At 39.2% G+C, this 21090-nt stretch overlaps 1 protein-coding gene across 2 annotated transcripts in view; it reads right to left on the bottom strand.

The window, feature by feature from the left end:
• Window positions 1–21090, bottom strand: part of ANK3 (ankyrin 3) — a 317709-nt gene that overhangs the window by 91697 nt on the left and 204922 nt on the right. Inside the window, exons 1-3 of one of the 2 annotated variants that reach the window (XM_069460453.1) lie at window positions 13036–13682; window positions 11636–11759; window positions 6933–7035 (exon numbers count right to left, since the gene is read on the bottom strand). In XM_069460453.1, coding sequence (XP_069316554.1) covers window positions 6933–7035; window positions 11636–11759; window positions 13036–13051 — 243 coding nt within the window. In that variant the 5' untranslated portion in view covers window positions 13052–13682. Of the gene's footprint in view, window positions 1–6932; window positions 7036–11635; window positions 11760–13035; window positions 13683–21090 lie in introns of those variants that run through there. The other variant, XM_069460452.1, reaches the window with a different exon arrangement.

Here is a 21090-nt window from a genome sequence, read left to right as displayed (position 1 = left end):
AAAGCATGAAAAGAGATGATCCATTTAGTAGAATGCTGTCACAGGGACTGGACTAGGAATTATAACTACTGTGACCTACAGTGGATATTGAGTGAAATGGCAGACTGTTACGCAAATAGATAGTAGGTTTGGACATCTAGCAAAACCACTTGGAAAAATTCTTTTAAGAAATGGATTCTATAAAGAAAACTAATTCAAGTAGCAAAATAAAATAAAAATTAAAGGCCTACTATAATAGGGAAAGCAGGTCTTTTTTCCCCTAAAATATTTCTTTTCTTGAAGCGATTATTATTACGCTAAAGATTTATTTTATTTGAGGCTAGAATGTAAACTGTAAAGAAGCTTGGTTTTGGGGATTTCCAAATCTGATTGATTTCAAGAAAATCTGGCTATGAACTTCAACAAAAGGTGGTGAATTAAGGACAGCAGGGAAGCTGAACATGTCAGCATGTCAATACCCACTTCAAGATGTCTAAACTAACCGCACCACCTTAAGTCAGTCACAATACCAACCTCTCTGCCTTCAAAAAATCTGTAATCTTGCTGACCAATCTTGGAGAGGTGTTGAATGGAGCACCTGAGTAATGCTGGTGAAGCACTTTGAGGAGAGAAAGCAGCATATTAAATGTCAAGGTGTTTATCTTCCAGGGGACTATCTCTAGCAAATCTTTAATCTGAGGCTGGCTACCTTTTGCCACCATGCACACTTCTGCACCACCCCGCCCCCCCCTTAGAAATTAGCTTAAGTGAAAGAAACAGGAAGATTAATTTGCTGGTAGGGATGGGGGATAGGGGTGGAATGGTGTGGAGAGGTAGAGGAGCAAAAACTATCAGCATAGCCCGACTTTTGGATTAGGTATTCTCCTTTTCCAGCACTGACATAATTGAAAATGCCTAGATCTTGAAAAAACAAACATACACTTTCTCCTGAAGAACTCTCCAATTTGCATACTTCTTGCTAATATATCAAAGACTACTTTGCACATTATATGACTAAATATACCTGAAATCATCCTAAGCATCAAAAAAGACCAAATTCAATCCAAAGGAACAGGAATCCTAGTCTATGCGTAAGAAGAGTTACAGAGTAGATGCCATGGTATGTGGTGGCTATAATGAAGCCTCCAATGTCACTTACAGAACACTGTCCACAGTCAACAGTCCAACAGCCAATGCAAGTGTTGACACCATACTTTAGTTAAACCTTCTAAACTGGTCACTATTTGAAAGCTTGCCACTAGTCCCCTCAGGCATAAACCATGTGGGCAAACCCCATCTGAAAGGGAAAGTCTGCAAAGGAAAGCAATCTAATCAGAGAGAGGGAGCAGGGGCGAGCAGCTGTCCTATTCTTCTCCTTTCATAGATGCAATGCCCCTACATCAACAGAAATGTAAGGACATGGAAGGTGATCATTCCATAGGGATCACTTGGCAAGGGGCTCTTTTCTAAAATTTTTTGTTTGGAAATATCCAAGTTTATAGCTATTTTCTTAAATCGTAACTCCTCATCGGCTCTTTCTTTTGTTAAAGTTGGAGTTGTTTATTTCTAGAGAGAAAGCATAAAACAATAGAATCTCAAGGTTGAATGGTACTTTAAGACGCTAGAAGACTTTCTATGTTGCCATTGATATGTGGTTGTTCACACTAGGTTTGACTACCACCAATAGCAAGTATGTTGGTGAAGACAGAAACCCAAACTAAACTGGTTTAAGACACTCCCTCACTAAAGATGGGGGGAGATTGAAATTAAATTAGTGGTTTATATGGCAACAAAATCTGGGTGGTGCTAACTTCAGGTGTGGCTGAATCCAGCCACAGCTCAAATGGGGGTAGGAATCATTTGTCTTCAAGTTTCACTCCCAGCAGCTTTGGGCTTACGTCATTTTTATAGCTTAGCAACCCCAATGGAGGATTTCTTCCCCAAAAGGACAAAGTCTCAAATTTGATTCTCGCTAGTTTGGCTCACATTTCACTTTTTACCCTAAAGTAATCACTGTAATTCAGGAAAAGGAATGCTCTAAATGGCCTGATTTGGATTTCGCCCTTGGAGAACAGGAAGGATTTATGCCCCTTCTAAACCACATTGACTAAGAAACAGGTGGGGGTGGGATTTGACCATCAGATCCCAGCATTGCCACCGAAATGGGTATATATAGAAAGCCAAATGGGTATATGTAGGCAAAAACAACAGAAGTGACTTCTGTTCTTCTCCCATCTTTGAGTGACTCAACAAAAAACTGTATTGAATTTTTCGTTTCTGTTTACAGTATACACCCTTTGGTTTTATTACTTCTTGAGTCATTCAAAGGAAGTGAAATTAATTATTAAATAGTTAGCCTGCTAAATATTTGAAACTGCTATCATGGCTTCTACCTTATATCTATCTAAAGGGCAAATATTTCCATTCCTTAATTGATGCCTTGCATGGCATAATTTTTAGCCCTCCCCATCGCAGAAGGCCTTTAATTTTAGCTTTTACTATTCATAACCTGTTACTGAATATGTTATAATTTGTCAGTTCTTTTTAAAGCACATGAAATAATAATTTATTAGAATTATAAATAAGCATAATGAAGAACACTTGTGTCTAAATATAATTTTTCATGCTAAAAAAAATGGACTAAGATGATGGTTTTCCATCTCTATTAAAAATACTAACAAGTACAGGAGCCCCAAGGGCAGACTGTAAAATCCTTGGGCTGCTTTTGGGCTTCTTTCTCATGCTGAGCAATGCGAATGTATGGAGTAGGGGTTAGAAGGAGGCACCCTGGAGCCAGATGGCCAACAACTCTGCCATTCACAAGCTGTCCCTCTTTTCCAGGCCTCAGTTTCTTCACCTTTTTAATGGGGTTAAAAAATTATCTTACAGGGTTGTTTTGAAATGTATACAAGTTAATCCTGGTAAAACACTTAGAATAGCTCCTGGCACACAGTAGGAGCTCAAAATGAGCTGTTTATATCATCACCATAATGTTCCCTGACACTTAGGCACCGAGTGAATAGCATTCCATTTATGTAATGAGGATCGGCTGGTCTGGATCACACACAGTATTGTGTACTAAGTGCATAAGCCATACCAGACAGGTGCTTTCAATAATTACGTCAGAACAAATGAAAGCGCCACCCTCATTACATTCATCCCAGACAGCCGAGCTTCTGTTTTGACTCATCCCTTTTCTCTGTTTATTAACTTCTATTGGAAAGGAATGGTTCTAAGTACAGATGTCGCTCTAAGGCAATCTGACATATACACAAATCTGAGCTTATGAAACATTAGATGTTCACTGACCAATACACACAAAGCTTCTACTCAGAGTTGCCTTAAATCAGGGGTTACTAACTCACGGTACAACCCAGAATTGCCAGGGGACTCTAACAAAATACACACGCCCAGGAACCCAGCCATGGAGATTCCGATTCCACAGGCATCTTGTTTTTAAAAGAGCCACAGGTGATTCCACAGGGGCACCCTCAGTGCACCCCCGAGTTAAGAACGCCGACTATGAATCAGTGACTTTCAAACCACCCAGACCAAAGGAATTAGGAACGGAGCCATCGGCTTTTTAAAAGGTCTCCAGGTAGTTTTCATAAGCAGTCAGGATTGAGTCTCCACTTTAAATAATAAGGTCATCTGACAAATCTACGGTATGATTCTACTTACATATACATTTTCAGAAGCATATCTACAGCTGACTTTTGATTAACAGGTAAAGGGAAGGTAAAAGAACAGGGATTTCACAGATAACCCCTGCACAGTAAAAAGAGTCTACTCTTGACTATCCAGGAGTGAACTAAGTGGTTCACACACTCAGCAGGACTTGGGCCCAGCAGGGGACCGGGACAAGAGTACTTCCCAACCCTCTTCCCCAGCCTGGCATCCTCCAGCCAGCACAGGTTCACTAGGAACAGGGTGGGTGGGGAAGGCTGCATAAGCACCCTGCGTCTCAGCTGCACTTTAACCGTGGTTAATGTGCAAACTGATTAATCAGCAGGACCACAGAGAGGCACCTCTACTTGGTATGAGTGAAGTCTACTCTTGTGGAAAAAGAGAAGCCCATAGAGAGTTCACTTTTATTCATTTTCCACCCTTACTTGTCAAAGTACCTTTAACTGGGCAATGACAGGGTCGTTTTAAATCTGACAGTAAATCATGTATCATTGCTTTAGGAATTGTGAATATTTCAGATTTCTTTCATGCTTTCTGATGAAATTACTACTGTGGAGAAACTACGTTTTGAAATTCACAAATGCAGAGTTAGAGGAACAAAAGATAAACTAATAATTTTTTATCATTTAATTCTAGTAGAAAGTGTTTAAATGCACTTCTGAAGTAAATGCCTCTCATTAGTCCTGCAGCGTAAAGAGACTCTTCCTTCTGACAGCTTCTCTTTTGAGGACTTCCCTTTCCCTCTCTTCTATAATAACTGAGATGCCAGAGACTAAAAACGTTAATACACCTCTCTCAGAATTTGTTTTCCCCTTTCTTCCAAGTTTTTATTTTGAAGATGTTCATACAAATAAAAATGTTGAAAAAACTGTATAAAGAATAACTATGTACCTTCCACCTAGATTCAACAATTAACAGTAATATATTTACTTATATCTTTCTCCACACACACTATTTTTGGCTGAATCATTTGAAAATAAATAGTTGATTTATGATTACTTAATTCCGGAAAACTTCAGCATGCATATCCCTAGAATAGAGATTTTCTCCAAGTAGCTTCAATACTATTATCCCTGCTAAGAAAATTATCAACAATTTCCTAATAATGTATATATATCTTCAGTATATTTTCAAATGCCCCCAACTTTTCCTACAATGTCTTTAATGCTTTTCATTTTTCCCCCAAATCTCTTGCCAATGTATGATGGATTTGCGTGGAGTGTTATGTGCTCATTAAACATGCTAGTTCCCCAAGGAATGCCGATCAGTCCATGGGATACTCCACAGTCATTAAAGAAAGCGACTTTCTGTTTCTACAGTTATCAGCTTAAGATTAATTTCTGAAGGTTTCAGGATGTCCCAGGCCCTCCTTTCCTCTGACTCTATGTTCTACAGAAGTGTTCATGGCGTTCACAAAGGTGTTTTGAAATGGAAGCAACAACAAGCTGACTACAAGAACATCAGTTTCACCTCAAAAGGTTCTCCTTATCTTTTATTTCTTTTCATAAAAGCTTAGATCCGAGCAAATGCTGCTCCTCCAATCTACCAGAGTAAGCAAGTCTTGGTAATTGCTAACAGGCAATGGTGTGAGAACCCCTAGAAGCCTGTTTGTAGCCTTGTAGCACCACGAACTCTTGTGTTTTACTTTAACGTTGACGTGCAGAAGTTGGGTGGTAGAGTAATGTGGTGGAGACGGTGGTGGTGATGGGGAGGTCAGGGTGGTGGTGGTGGTCCCAGTTTCGGGCCCTTGCCCCAAAGCAAGTTTATATTCAGGAATATAAACTGTAATTGGGTTTGATCAGAATCCCTTGGCACATGGTTTATAAAACAGCATAGTGTCACTGATACCCAAGGAATCTCCTTTCCCCAGCGATTTTGTAAGTTTTATGGGGTTTCCCTAGGGCATGGAAAATAACAGGCATTTTTTTGCACTTACAAGTGTTATCAATATACCCACTAACATCTCATTTCAATTGGGAAGATGAAGAGAGCAAGATTACCATGCTAGGATAATGACCACAGCCAACCAAGCAGAAAATCTCAACCAATGCCTTGAAATACCTTATACCCAAGATTTTAGTTTCATTATTTGAGACAAAGTGCTTTCTCTAGTGCTAATATCCACATAAACTCATGACATGCTACTGCAAACTCATGACATGCTACTGCACTTATAATCATTTTACAAAGGTTTTTTTTTGGTCTGACCAAACACTGAATAGCCACTGTATTCACCTCTGGAAAGCCTGCTTGCTAAGAATGTTCTAGAGTGTAAAGTAATAAAATATTGATTGTAGGTCCCTGTGAAGTATGATGCACATCTGTATGTCTGGACATTAGCATCTCTAGACATGTGGGAGTCCCAAAAGTCTGACTATCTCTTTGCTCAACCTCTAACTTAGCTAAGTGACTATCACATATTCACCTGCTCCAATGCACCTTCATTGTACAGTGAATAAAAAGTCCAACATGATTTCACCAATTATTTACATTGTTTAAATACTATAAGCCACCTTCAAAATTAGATTATGGTCCAGAGTTTCATCCATCCTCAAATCACTACTGTGCACATGTAAAACCAGGTATTGTCTGTGTGCGTATAAAAATTATTCTAGCACCATCCTGACTCCACATGTATCAGTACTATGTTGTTGGGACTTCTTATATCAATCTAGGATCTATTTAACCACAATTATTGGAAAGAAAAAAACTGCACAAACACCAAATGAATCTGGAAGAGATTCTGGTAGAAAGCAAAATACTATTACATTTCACCACACTAACCTCCAAACTACCATCACGGGCAGTTTTCAAACTAAAAGAACAAAAAACATGACCAGTCTCATCTTTAACTACTTGTTAAAAACAATTCTAACAAAGTCCAAAATACATACATAGTTTGTTTAGCAAAATAAAACACTCATGTGGTTAACATCAGCAACTTCAGCTATCAATGATTATTAACTCTCCATTAAAGAAAATGTAAAATAGATTTGACCTAGAGATGAAAAGATAGCTATGCTTTTTCCAGGACTTCCTGAGTTTCTCTCTGTAGAATTTTAGGACTCACCTGCAGAAGACAGGAATATTTCTGTTTATGATACAACTGAACTTTTTTTTTTTCCTTTAACCAGCCAGTACCAGAAGATTCACAAATGCAAAATCAAACATGCAGAAATGTATTTTTTGTCACAGGACATAGAGCTTGATTCAGTCACACAAATGAAAGTTTAACAATCAAAGAATATTTTAAAAAGAACGCATACCTGCTCTTTGGATGGCACAAGGAGTTCTTCAATCATCATGCTGTCCCGCGCATAGGAGCTTCTGTTCAAGGTGTAAGACCTATCCGAACTGAAGGAGCGGAGGCTGTTGTATTTACAGTTAACCATTCAACAGTGGTAGATGATGATGAGATGAATAAAAGAAAATTAATGCATGCAACTTGAAGAACAGGCAAGATGGCTAAAAATATCGATAAAAGTTGCTCTTGAAAGGACATCGAAAATAAAACCCCTTATATTTGAGGAAACGTCTCAAGTGTAGACAACCTCACGATCAGGTTTTGTTTGAAGTGAGGCCAATTTTGAGAAGATGAAATGTATGAAAACTCTGGATGTTTCACTATGAAGATGAACCACCATGACTCTAGATAATTGATAACTGCAGAGATTTCCTAGGGTAAGACCTAATGTTAGAGTCTCCTCTCTTTCTGAATGGAATTGTCCTTTGTCAATTGGTCTGTTTCTAAGTCTTTGGGAGCTGGATATGTGTTTAACACTTTGAGAGCTCTGGTTTGCAGTTATCACTCATGGAAGGAAGTATTGTTATGATTACATTTTGCATGATCCTCTTGGCCATCTTCTTCGTCTTGAGGAAACATTCAAATTCCCTGTATGGCTATTTTGTCTTTCCTGCTAACATTCTGTCTTTCCTGGCCCTACTCTTTTCTTTCTCATTCCTTCTACTGTTCTTCTGTCCAACCTCTCTCAAATGCTCCATAGGTCAGTTTAAACTAAAACCCAATAGACTAAGGGACTGTGGGAGAACAGCTCTGCCATGTCACCCTAGTGGCCTTGAACATACCACCTACGTCATGCAGGCAAAAGCTGGGACTGCAGGTAATCTGAGTCCTGGCAAACACCCTGTGATCTTCCTGGAACACAGACGATGGAGGCTCATGAGAAGCTGCTGCAAGGTCATCTCCCACTCGTCTCCCTGTCTCACCTGGGAGTCTGTCACAAGAAGGCTTTTCATCACCTCCTCTTCCTAAAGAGGTCTGAGGCCTCCTGTCCTGTCCTCCTTGGAACAGAGATACAGAATGTAAAACTGCTTAGCTGACGTCTAGAACTGGCTCCTTAGCCATGGAGTATCCATAACTAGCACTGCAGATGCCCAGCCCCTTTTGTTTTGGTGTCCTGTCCTTTTTGGTGTAGGGGACAAGGGCCACAGGAAGTCAGCACCTTTCACTTACTTTAACTGCCTATATAATTAAAAAACCACTTGGATCTAAAAGTGGCTTGTATCTTTACCAGTTGAATCAGGCAGATCTTGGCTTTTGCCTTGCCTTGTGTGTGCTTGACAGAGAAAGAACAAACAAGAAGTAAACAATAAATGATTTCCGCTTTGCATAAAATGGTTTATTTTCCCCATTGCCCACTATACTAACGATAACCCAAAAGTGGATATTCTTATATCAAGATACAAAGGTCCCTGATATTCTGGGAATCATTCTAAGAGGCTACACAGATGGGTAGGTACATTCTTCTGGGATTAGAGCCTTAGCTTCCACTGTAATCTCATATGGACTTCTCTGATTCTAAAACAACCCTCATTCTACAGTCATTATTTAGTTATTCAGCAAATAGTCACTAAATGGCTATTATGAGTATTACTCCTGCACAGAGGAGCTTGTCTAGGAAGCCAGGTGACTCTGACCACTTGCGCAGTTGGGCCCTCTGTGGCCAATCATGTCACCTATTACTCTTCCTTCCCCCCCCCATTACAGCTGTGAGCATTTCTTTCGGTTACTCCTGTTTCTAGTTCCTTACCTTCTCCTAAATACAGTAGAAGCTTCCTAAGAGCAGGAATTTTCTAACTCAACACTGTCCAACAGAACTTTGTGCTCTGATGGAGATGTCCTAAATCGGTGCTGTCCAATAACAGTGGCCACTGGCCACACAGACTACTGAGCACTTGAAGTGTGGCTAGTATGACTTAACCGAATTTAATTTTATGTAATTTTAACTTAAATAGTCATAAATGGCTAGTGGCTACACTATTAGTGCAGCCTCTAAGTACTCAGGGCAATGTTCCATTTTACTCCAGTGATGTGATTTGAGGGGCATTGGGAAGCTCTCTGCATTGGACATTCATTTCTTTAAATTATAGTTCCCACAGTATGATAGGTTAACACTGATAGGATGTGCGACAGTTTTATGGTATATGCGGACACTTGAAAGTTTTTAAAAAATAATTATGTATTCATTTTAATTTCAGTGTTTAAGTATATCCAAAATTCATTGATACTTTTTAAACATCCTTTCCTTCTTTTAATTTGTAGATGAGTGCCAGCTGCAGAACAGAGCCCAGAACTGGGAACTACCAACAGAAAGGCCTATAGATGTCTTCATTTTACATAATGTCTACAGTTCCTACTCCTGATCTTTCCAGACCAATTTACATTAGACAGATGGAGCCCATTAAATCCATCAAGCTTCACTCTGAATCCTTAATACTTCGAAGTATTTTCAGCTACTAAAATTAGAGATTATTTGCATGGGGGTCTGGAAAACATTAAATTGTTTTTAACTAAGGTCAACTATATTATTTGTAGCCATCAGTATACCCTAAGTGTTAAATACAGGAAGTGTTAGGAAAAACATGCCTCAGAATTCTAAAATTATACTAATATACCTAGCAAAGCTCAAATAAAACAGCAACCAGCAAAAAACAGCCCGCCCTTCAAATCAGGGCTTGCTCTTTAAACCCAGTGAAATGTCTTTAATTATTGCATGCACTATGCAAAATTTGTTAAGGGAAAGAAATTCCTCAAGTATTCAGTCAATTTGCATAAGTAACATTTCTTTATTATGCATTGCTTTCTTGCTAATTTTCTCAGAATCACAATATTTTCACTGATTTTTCTAAAGCTGAGCAGAAAAACAAAAAAGCACAATGCAGCACATCACAGCACATCGCAAATCACATCACACCACAAGGCTGAAGAAAATTAAAATGAGAAAATGAGCCAGGGACGGGCAGAGGAACACTGTAAAAGTGCCAGGTCTTCTTACCTGATCTTGGGACTATTTTAAAATATTTTTAGGGGGGAAAAAAAAAAAAAAAAAAAAGAACAGGAGAAATAGAAAGCAAAAAAATCAGACAGGGGAAAAAAGAAAAAAAATGTTATGGTTGAATGGATTACACATTTAATGTATTTCTTTTTAAATGTTACACTCAGAATATTTTATGTGGTAATACTCTAACAACGTACTAAAACTTATTGGTTTTATAGATTTAAAAAAATAATTTGCCTCTGAGCATAACATGAGTCGCCAATGTAAAAAAAAAAGAGTTACATATAATAGCAACAAATAATGGTGCAATCAAAATTAGAAATGTGAAAGCCTTGGAATTATTTTAAGAAAAAAATTATGAGAGACAGTATTCTGGTTTCATAGCTCATTGGATGTCAGCTGCTACAACTTCTCCATAAAAATGATTGATTTGCAAAATGTATCGTATTATCAGAAGAAGAGAAGGCAGGCAGTTATTGGATTACAAAAGCTATAAATCTCTAAATAGGATATAGACAAGATCTACAGGATCTTGAGATCCTTTGAGATTCTACACAGTTTCCGTTGTAACTTGTTGCTATCTGTGATGACCTGAAATACTGCATATTTTTTAAAAGTTATTTTGCCTCTTTCTGTAAATGACACCTGCTACAAAAAAGATTTTAAGGCCTTTTATAAACGTATTTATAAAGCAAAAGTTGTACTAAGTTACATGAGGTTCAAAATTCTATTAAAAAAAAACTAGAAGAAAAACAACATGTAAACTGGCCACACCAATGACACTGAGAATAAACTCCAAGGTTTACTTTGTGGGAAGTGCCATTTACTATTAGACAATGAAACTTTTTACAACAGATCCTTAAACTATAGGAAAATGTCCTAAGGGCTCTGGCTTAGAAGGTTTAATTATTAGCTTTAAAATAACTTGACTGTCAGCAAACACACTGTTAATCCACACCAGAGCAAAAAAGCCTCCAAATTCTGGACAAGGTCCTGTTTCTTCCAACCAGTGGAAGAAAAGTTTGAGTCAAGATTTTCTCATACAAAAGTTTTCCGCTTCAGTTTTAAGGACTGAATTTGCTTCCATTCCTGTGACTTTTGGTAAGTCGCTGTTACACTCCTAACATGTCCCTTGTAAACAAAATAATGGCATAGCTTTAGAAGAGCTACTCAAACACTCAATAGACAATTTTAATAAACAATATAATTTTTTTAAGACTATTCTTTTAATAGTCTTAAAAGACTATTCTCAATCATGAATTATTCTTTTAATAACAAAGCGGTAAGAGTGAACAATCTATACATATATTTCTTACTTATTGGCAAGTAAGGTTTTCTTTCAATATAGATCTAAACTTAATTTTGAAACATGTGACCCGGATTGGTTCTCCCAGTTTGTCAGTGAGCTCATTTTGTTACTATGCTTGAAGCATGACTGCAAAGTGAGGAAAAAAAAGAACACACAATTAACATGTTCAATCACATGAATTTCAGGACTGAAAACCACAAAACAGCAGAGCATGTACAGTTGAGTCGAGAACATTTCACTAAATTCACGTCCTCACCCAAAAAGCACACTTGGCGATAATATGAAAAATGAAAATGATTTTGGTTTATGACAGATCATGGTTGTTTTCAATTTACTGTGAAAAACAGCCACAATAAAGTACCTGGCAGAACGAGCTCCGAGACTGAAGCCCATGTAACCCTCAGCGGGCAGGGAATCATCACCCAGTTCCTTAAGGTCCTGTGGCCCAAGATATTTGTCTGTGTCCCCCGTCATTGCATCTTCACCTGCAGGTGTACAGAGTAAGCCACAATCAGAAGCTTCCCTTTTCCATATGTGTCAGGTATAGCGAGACAATGGTTCCTTTGGTCATCAGCCAATCACCCTTCATCTTCCCCATCCCCTGGATAATTTTTGTAACTGCCATTTAGAAGGAAAAAGTATAGGTAGAGGTTAGTACACAATTTCAAGAGTGAATTTAAGTAGCGGAAACAGCGCCTGGTGTTAAGTACCAACTTTAAAACATCACCTCCTCCCTCTTCCTGTCCCTCAAGCCCCAGCTGACTAGAAAGGTGAGTCTATGCTAGAATTTTTCTCACCTCACCCACGATGAGGGCTCAGCTTGTTTGAATGGACATGGATTGCAAAATAAGAGCCACCTCTTCATTACTGTTCTTGAAATAATATGTGGGAAGGGAATAGACATTTTTCTTAACGGTTTTCTCACACACAGGATTTCGGTTTGGGGCTTATGTAAGAAACTAGCAAGTTATTTATGTGAACTCTAACTGCTCAATTGGGGGAACCTTGGAACACATCAATTTTGAACTGTTTCTAAACCTATGAAATTAACCACTCAGCCCAGATGTTCCAGTGCATGAAGTCTCCTTGGAAGGCCACTCAGCCTGCTGCAGAGATAATATGGGGGCTTCAACAGTTTTCAGGGACTATATAAACTGCTCTTTAACTATCACACAAAGAGTTAATTACATAAAATACTTTTACTAGCTACATATGCATAACATGACCTCACACGGAAAAAACCACATTCCAAGGGTGACAGGGCAGGTTTTTCAATTCTTTCGCCCTCTGGGATGTTTCCCATCCTTTTCAAAAGGTAGCACAAGCTGTGGAAAAGTTCCTTCCCCACACAGGCAAACTCTAATCTCTTTTTTAAAGGGCTCTTACTCTCTTTCTGGACACAAGCTTGGCTGGCCGAAAAGAGATTTTTCAAAAGTGTGTATGTTGTGCTTTCTCGAAGGTGAGTGATTCATCCGCCTCAGCTATATTTTCCAATTCCTTCATTCAGTACCGTTTACAATTTCCATTCATTTAAACTCAGGAAACCACAAGAGCTCAGCTTTTAAACTACCAATCAAGCCTAAAAATACACTGTCAACTACTGTTTTTGCAAATGTAAAAACTAAACAGATTAACTTTCCACTGCTACCCAGTACCAAGAGATTATTTTAAGTAACCATTTACAGCTGGCCTATTTGCACATTTCACTGCATCTGACACAAAAACAGCACACACCGAGTACAACTCAAAGAAAGATCTTACTCTGTGGGAAAGCCATTTCCACCGGGCTGGGATGATCAAATGTTTTCCTGATGTTTCCAGGAATTCCTGAAGCAGTGATTTAGAATCAACCTCCAAAACCAGCCCAAGCGAACCAATCCCTGGGTTGTGTCCAGTCGCCTCACCACGGCTGCCGAGCTGCCCTCAGCATCTTGCTCTCCTCGCAGGCAACTGAGGAATTACACATCTTTTCCCACTCATCAGAGTTCGAGGATTTTCAAAATTTCAGACCAAAAAAAAAATAAATAAATAAAAAAATCTGGCACCCCTTAATTGAGATTAAGATCCTTTTGATCAATCCGCAGACATCCTTTTAAAGCTCCTTCTGATTGGATTAAAAACTGCAGGGGCAAGCCTCCAGCAGGACCGAGTGGTGACCGGAATGCAAGCCCCTGAGTTATTTGCATGTAAATATGAGGACTGCTCGGGTGTAGACTTTCGGTAATTTGATACCAAAGCTCGGTGCTTAACCGGGTAACCAAGACAGCCTCGAGTAGGGAGCGCCGAGGTGCTACATTTAATTAGGAGGCCACTCTTCTCAAATATGAATGAAGAAACAGCCAGCCCAGGTAGAGGACAAAACTGGAGAAGAAAACAAAGAAGTGGCCCAGGCGGGGAGTGGCAGGGAGCTCCAGGCAAACTTTCAACTTTGTTCTCAGCTGGGAACACCCGGAGCCTCGGTTATTTATGGTCCCTGTCAGGTGGAAGGAGGGGAGAAAGGAGAGAGGGAGGGCCTGCCCTTGAGCTGAAGTTGTGAAACCGGGGCCGAGGGGAGCAGCTGTGATTACCTACACTGTCCCACAAGCGCTTTGCTTTGCAGCACACGAAGCGCCGCGGCTTTCCATCAGGAGTTTCGAGGGAGCGGAAGTGAGGCGAGCTGGAAAAAGCAACTGGGTGTCCTGCTGCATTTGAGGCACAAGTTCTTTCAACTCTTTAAAACACACTCAGAAGGACTAACTGGTTCTCCCTCCTGGAGAGGCCCCTGGAGAGAGAGAGCCAAGCCCAGCGAGCGCTGGGGTTGGCTGGAGAGGTCTCTGTTGCCCCACGGGAGGCGGCACGGAGGAGGTGGGTCTGTCGCTTTGCTGTTACATTGTTTCCTTCTCTCTCCACTCCTGGCCTCCCTTCTCTGCTGCTCCACCCTGTTTATGTTGGCAGTGGAGGGAAAAACTAGCCCCACTTCTGCATCCTCTCCCTAGGCACTGGAGAGGCGATTTCAATTGCTTTTTTTAAAGAAAAGCTGGAGAATTAGGCTGAAAACCGTCTTGCTGAAGTCAGTGGTGTGCAGCACGTCCTGTCTAGTGCATCTGTCCCCTTGGAATGTTACCTAACTAGACAGGAATCTGAATCTGTAGAACTGATAAGATGGGGAACAAATTTGTTTCCCTGGATAAATGCATAAATAAATGAATACATACGTGGTTCATATAATATTAAGATGAGATGACTGCTAGTGCTCTACTCTGATCAGCTTGGCTGTAATAACATTGTAAATACACAGAAATGGAAGGGAAGCCACTTATGCATAATGCCTGGAACATATTGAAAACTACTCCCAAGCAGAGAATAATTTCTAATTCTGTAAGGAATGGAAGAGGATGCCATGGTTAAAGAGGATAAATGTCTGAAGGTTCATCTGTTTTTCACGTCTGCATTTGGAATCCAAACTACTTAGGCCTTATTCAATAGCTGTCATCCATTCAAACTTCCCAGTAAGGCCTATAATGCAATGTTCCTTCCCCTTAACTTCTTGGGCAGCCTCAGCTCTGGCCACTCTTCCACACCTAACCCTGCTCACCTGTTACACAGAATTATTTCAGTCTCTGGAATTCCTTAAACTCTTTAGACTTTGAACCTTCACATGGGGTGTACACTCTTGATGGAATCTTTCCCCCTCTTCTTTACCTGATGAATTTCTCCAATCTTTCACTCTTTCTAGAACCCCTCCCAGCCTCCACTCAGCATCTTAAGTTAGGTGTCCCTCACATAGGCATTTCTTATCAGACTGTACTGCCAGGAAAAACATCTGTCTAGTATCTTCCATTGGCCAGTGAGATCCCTTAGATTAGGAGCTGTATTTTTCCTGGGCCGGGAATAAATAGTTTTTAGAATTCATGATGGCTAATAAATAAAGGTTAGTTTTCTTTTTTGTTTTTTTTTTTTTTTTAAATCTACATGCCACAGCAACTTAGCACTATTTTCAAATATTAAGTTTGATGGCCGGTATACAGTAAAATTTCAATGAAAGTAAAGGTTCCAGTTTCTTTACCCATCTTTATTAGACTTCAGAAATGGTCACTATGAAACCAAAAGAAGGGTGGGATGGGGGGTGTGAGCTGTCAATACATTTGGCCAAGGATTAATAAAACTAAAATACCCTTATTACGATAAGTAATTATGCACTTACCATTTTAGAATGGTGAAAACATTTCTTAAAAGGCCATGGAATTTAGAAATAAAGGCAATAGTGTTATTTTAATGCAGTTTTGCACAGTAGGTGCTCTGGGTTCAAATCCAAGCTCTATCATTTAGTGACTAGGTGACAACCTTTGAAACTCCATGTAACTATTCTGAGTCATAGTTCCAACAAAACTGAGATAATAAGTCTGCCTCTACCCTAAGACCTCCTGGGCAGATTTAAATGAAATAATGCACACAGTAAGGGCTTAATTAGCTGTGCTACTATTATTGTGTAACACAGCTTTCTCTAGTGCCCAAACATCTGATGCATGAACTCAAATATTAATATTAATAGTTAACAATTAAATTACTGCTATTTATACTGGTGAAGGCAAAATCCAACCACAGTAAGTGATCCCTGCTCTCTACTGGCTAACACAAGGCCTAGCTCATCATAAGTAATAAACAAATATTTACTGATTGAATGAATAATACCAAAATTCATCCTCCTTTCAATAAACAAAACATTCCGTAATTATTGTATAGTACAACACAGTCTGTACTGAAGATTAGAAAGGAATCAGATGAATTGTATTGTGCGACTTGTTAACTACCTCTAATTCACTATATAATCCAAAAGGCATTCTGGTTAGCAGCAGCTTCTGACTAACAGGTACTAGTGTGTGTGTATATACCAACCAAGGTAATTCTCTTAATGGATTACACTCACTGATATCAGATATATTTAGTCAAAAAATATATATTACCAAAAGCCGTATACTTTCACTTACTAAGAAGTACTTGTATAGGTTCATGTTTCCTAGAAGTGTTTGGTGCAGTAGAATTGTGTTATAGATAGGCTTCACTATTTTCTGGCAAAGAGGGTGTTGGTAACTAGTCTTTAAAGATGCCCTTCACCCCACCTCCAATGAACCATGTCTCCTTTTATTCACACCCTTGTTGAGTGCCCTTACATGAATCTGGGTTGGCTAGAGCTCTGAACAATAAAATTCAGGAAAAGTGATTTTGCAAGACTGAGTCTGAGTTCAAAGAAATCTTTCAGACTCCCTGAGTCTCTTAAAATAGTTATTCGGGGGAAACCAGACCCAATGTAAAAAAAAAAATCTGACTACCATAAGACCACCATGTTATAAGGAAGCTCAAGAGGCTGTTTAGAGTGAGAGCAAGAGTTGTTCACTGGCCCTCAGCTGTTTCAGCCACCATAGCTGAGGTGTCAGACCTTTGAATGAAGACACCATTTGGACATCCAGGCTTGTAACTCCTGCCTCAGCTGCTATCTGACTGCACTCTCGAAAGTGCTCAAGAGCCCAGCTGAGCCCAGTTAACTCATAGAACCTTGAGAGATAATAATACATTAAACCACTGAGTTTAGAGGGGGGTTGTTCCTTTTGTAATAGGTAACAGAAACAGAGAGGATGAGAAATGACAAGGTCCAAAGGTAAGCCAAAGAGGTCACAGACTGGTTGCCTAATGTATCCCTAATAAATTAGAGTTAGCTTTGTAGTGCATTATTTGATTAGTGCAGACAAAGTCCAGGCAAAGTACTGTGGCAAATGCCACTAGAGAAGGCCTCATCTATTTATCAGTACATAAGGTACTGACTTTATGCCTTTCAAAACTTTTGCTTTGAGCACTGACATTCTTATTGTTAATCTGTTTCTGTCAATAGAATATCAGAGCCTGAAAACTGTTTTTAAAAGAACACAAAACTCCCCAAATCTACCTGATCCCACCATTAACCAAATAATAAAAGCTATTTGGAAGCATTTCACTGCAATTTCTCAGCTATCCCCTCTTCCTAGTCCTCACTATAGCATGACTAGGCTAAGAAAAGAGACCTCCTATACTATAATTAATCATTCCAAGATCCATAAACTGACCATCAAGAAAACAATACAAAATGGAATCAAGAACAAAGGAGAAAAATAAAGAGAATATATTAAATAATTATCAGGGCTGCAGTGGCCAAATAGGTGTATTTTCTTTCACTTTTAGATTCCAAGTCCAGCACATGCTATAATCAATTCAACATTCTTTCAATCTTTCATTATGCCCACTAATGACCCTTTTTGATGCTAAGTAAAGGAAACAGTTCTTGGCCTAATATTTAAAATTTTAAAGTGTTTTCGTGTTTGCTTGTATGCTCTCTCTCTCCCTGTCTCTGTCTCTCCAGGTAATATTTTTCTGATCTTTTGCCACCTTAAAACCATCACCAAGGAATACTTTTGTTTTTCTAGGGGTTGAAAGTTGCTTTCTCATTTGGCTGGAGACTTGAATCAGAGAAAGTTCCTTAAGATAATGATACCAAATTGTATTGTTAAAAACTTTGCTCAAAGTGGTCAATTCTTCTGCTGTGAAATGCAGACTCTCCCCAAAATATGTATTTTGTAATATTATAAAGTTGAAATTGATAGTACTACACACCTCCAAATGAATTAATAGTACAAAACCTGCAAATTACATGGGATTTTAAAAAAAGTTAGATTAGAAAGAATAATAAAGAACATAGTCTCTATAGTCTAATGATTTATAGAAGCTTGTTTCTTAATAGAACTCAACAGGTAGTCTTCTACAGAAGCAGTTAATGATCAAACTTAGACAACTTTACTGTTGCTTATTCTTTAAAAAAGTGATTTTTTTTAATCATGTAGAAAAGAGAGGAAATGAAAACTATTGGGAAAATAAATCCTTTAACCATTTATAGTCTGTATTACAGAACAGTAGAATAAGATCACAACATTCTAATTAACATTAGTATTTATTGAGCATTTACTATGTTCTAGGCACTGTTTGGTGCTTTACATGTATTATCTCATTTAATTCTCACAATCTTATAGAGTTATCTCCATTTCAAGATATAGAAAATAGTTTATAGTGGTGGAATAAATAATCCACGATCACTTAGAATATAGAGAAAATAAGATTCAAAACAGTGGATTTGACCTTAGAGTGTGACTTTTAACTGCTGCAATGTGCTGGCCATAGAAAACATAGAATACTGCAAGAAATTGGTAACCAAAATGTAAGCTCCATGAGAGCTGAAGTTTTTGTCTGTTTTGTTCTACACCTGTTGCCCAGAACAGTGCCCGGCACATAGTAGGTGCTCAATAAATATGTGGAAGGAATGAAAGATCAGTGATTGCCTTTGAAGATGGGAACTATATTACTGGGGCAAGGAGGAGGCAGACTTACTTTTCACTGTAAACTCCTGTACCTTGGGAATTTTGTACCATGTGCATCTATCACCTATTCAAAAAATGAATAAAATTAACAAAAGAAAACAAAACAAAATACAGGGACTGCAGATAAGTCACCTAGGCTGTGCCTTCCATCCACCAGAAACAGTATTATGACATACATAAGTCTGCCAAGCAGATACTAGGATGTGTTTGTGCACCTGTGGACACCCAGCAAACAGGGAGCGGAAACTCAATATTTCACGATAGTCTACCTTACTTGCCTCGTTAAGAGATGGAAAAGATGAAGAGAAATAACAAGGCAGGAAGAAGGAGATGCACATTATTTATGTGGTACTTCTGGTAGCTTCCCAGTGTTCTAAAGCAGTGGTTCTCAACCTGTAGTGTGCATCAGAATCACCTGAAAATTTACATTTCTAACACATTCCCAGGTGAACTTGACACAGCTGGTGCAGGGCCACACCTTGAGAACTACTGGTCTAAAAGATTCTTACAAATAAATAACAGTTATCTAATGGTAGTATTAACTGTAGAGAATTAAATATCTATTTTCCAGATGGGTATTACTAGAATAACTAAAACATCAGCTTCGGCAACTGAATTTGATTAATTAAGAGCAGTGTTTCTCAAAGTTCAACATATTTGTATCGCCTGGGGACCTTGTTAAAATGCAGATGCTAATTCCATAGGTCTAGGGCAGACCCCGAGTTTCTGCATCTGTAATAGGCGCTCAGGTGACTGCACTATTTCTGGTCTGCAAACTAGACTGAATAGTGAGATGGTAGACTCAACTATGGTCTTCGAGGCACTTAGTAGTCTCCAGCAAAGACGCTAAGACCAGGACACAAATATTTAAATAATAAATAACAAATATTTAATGATAATGCAAATATTGTACTGCTACTCCTGCCAGCTGCTATTTATTTAGTGTTTTCTGCGTGCTAGGCACTGTGCATCTCACTTAATCCTCAACCCTGTGAAGCAGGTACTACTATTTCCCTTTTACAGATGAAGAAACACATTCCGAGAAGTTAACTTCTTTTTCAAAACTCACCTGTCAAGTTACTGGCAGAGTCTGGGTTAGAACCCATGCAGTCAGGTTGCAGAACCCAAACTCTTAACCACCACACCACAGTGGCAGAAGGTGAGTAAGAGATATTACAGACAAAATGTGCTCATCACATTTGATTGAGTAGATGTGGCAGAGGCTGAACGGAGGGTGTGTGAGCTAAGATAGGTGGAGCGGAGTGGAAACGCGAAGTTGGCCATTCCCAGCCCGAGACACAAGCATAAAAGAGAAAGCATGGGAATGCCGTGAGAACAGCCAGCTTTATTGAAGTGACAGGCAAATGAGTCATAGGACATGAGCCCATATTTTCAGGGCCCTTGAAATCGGATTATAGAATAACAATTGCCATCCAAGTGACGGGCAACATATATCCATCAGTGGGTGGAAATGCAATTAATGTGTTGACTCACTTTTTTTTTTTTTTTTAAACTGAAGACCCAAACTCTCCAAGCTCTTCATGCCCTCATTCTTTCCTGCCCGAATTCTAATCCCAGCAGCAGGCAGGATGCACAGTCATATCCATGTGACAAAAAAAGAGGGGCTGCCATTGACTGGCACTCACTGTATGCCAGTCACTATTCTAAATGCTTCATATGTGCTGTTTCTTCTCATCTTCATGGCAGCTCTAACCCTTAAAAGGGGCTAATGATGAGAAATATGATCCAGTATATTTTATTTTCTGAAGGTTCAAATAAGGGACATAAAATACAGATAGCTTTGAAGATAAAATACTTTTCATCCACTCAAAACCTTAACAAAATGATGTCTCACCCAACATTTAGACAATACATTTCACCCTAGAAAATCCAAATGACTATTATTTGCTCATATGACTTTTCCCTTGATCTACTGATAGTCTTATTTGCAAACAAGCAAGGAAGCAGGAAGGAAAAGAATACGGTAGGCTTAGGACTCTGATCCACTCAAACTTGGAGTCTAAAAGTCTAATTCTATCCTAGAGTTACACAATAGTTACTGAGAAAGTTCCTTAGATTCCAGATCTGCATGCATTTCTCCTTTCATTTTGCAGTTTGGAGCAAGAGCTTGTGTTAAGCAAGGTTTCCTGTGAATATTCTCAGAGGCGGTAAGAGGCAGGAGGATGTGCGGAGGATGGAATTGTGCCATCTACGTCAGGAGGTTCACGCGTGCGGTCCAGGCGCTTGTGTCGGGCTGGACGACCAGGGAGGTGCTATAAGCCCAGCTCACCGCTCCAGTAACCCCGGCATGGCTGGAGGCTCAGAGAGAAGCTGGCAGCCCCATGTTCAAGGTAAAGAATAGAGTGAGCCTCCCCGCTGCCTCCTTCACCCTCCACCTGTCCGCTCAGTGAGGAATGAGCAGATGATGGGGGAGTCT

The sequence above is a fragment of the Eulemur rufifrons genome, chromosome 28 (assembly GCF_041146395.1).
Source record: "Eulemur rufifrons isolate Redbay chromosome 28, OSU_ERuf_1, whole genome shotgun sequence".
NCBI lineage: Eukaryota > Metazoa > Chordata > Mammalia > Primates > Lemuridae > Eulemur > Eulemur rufifrons.
Note: the sequence above shows the minus strand (reverse complement) of the source record. Positions and strands in the feature narration are given on the sequence as shown.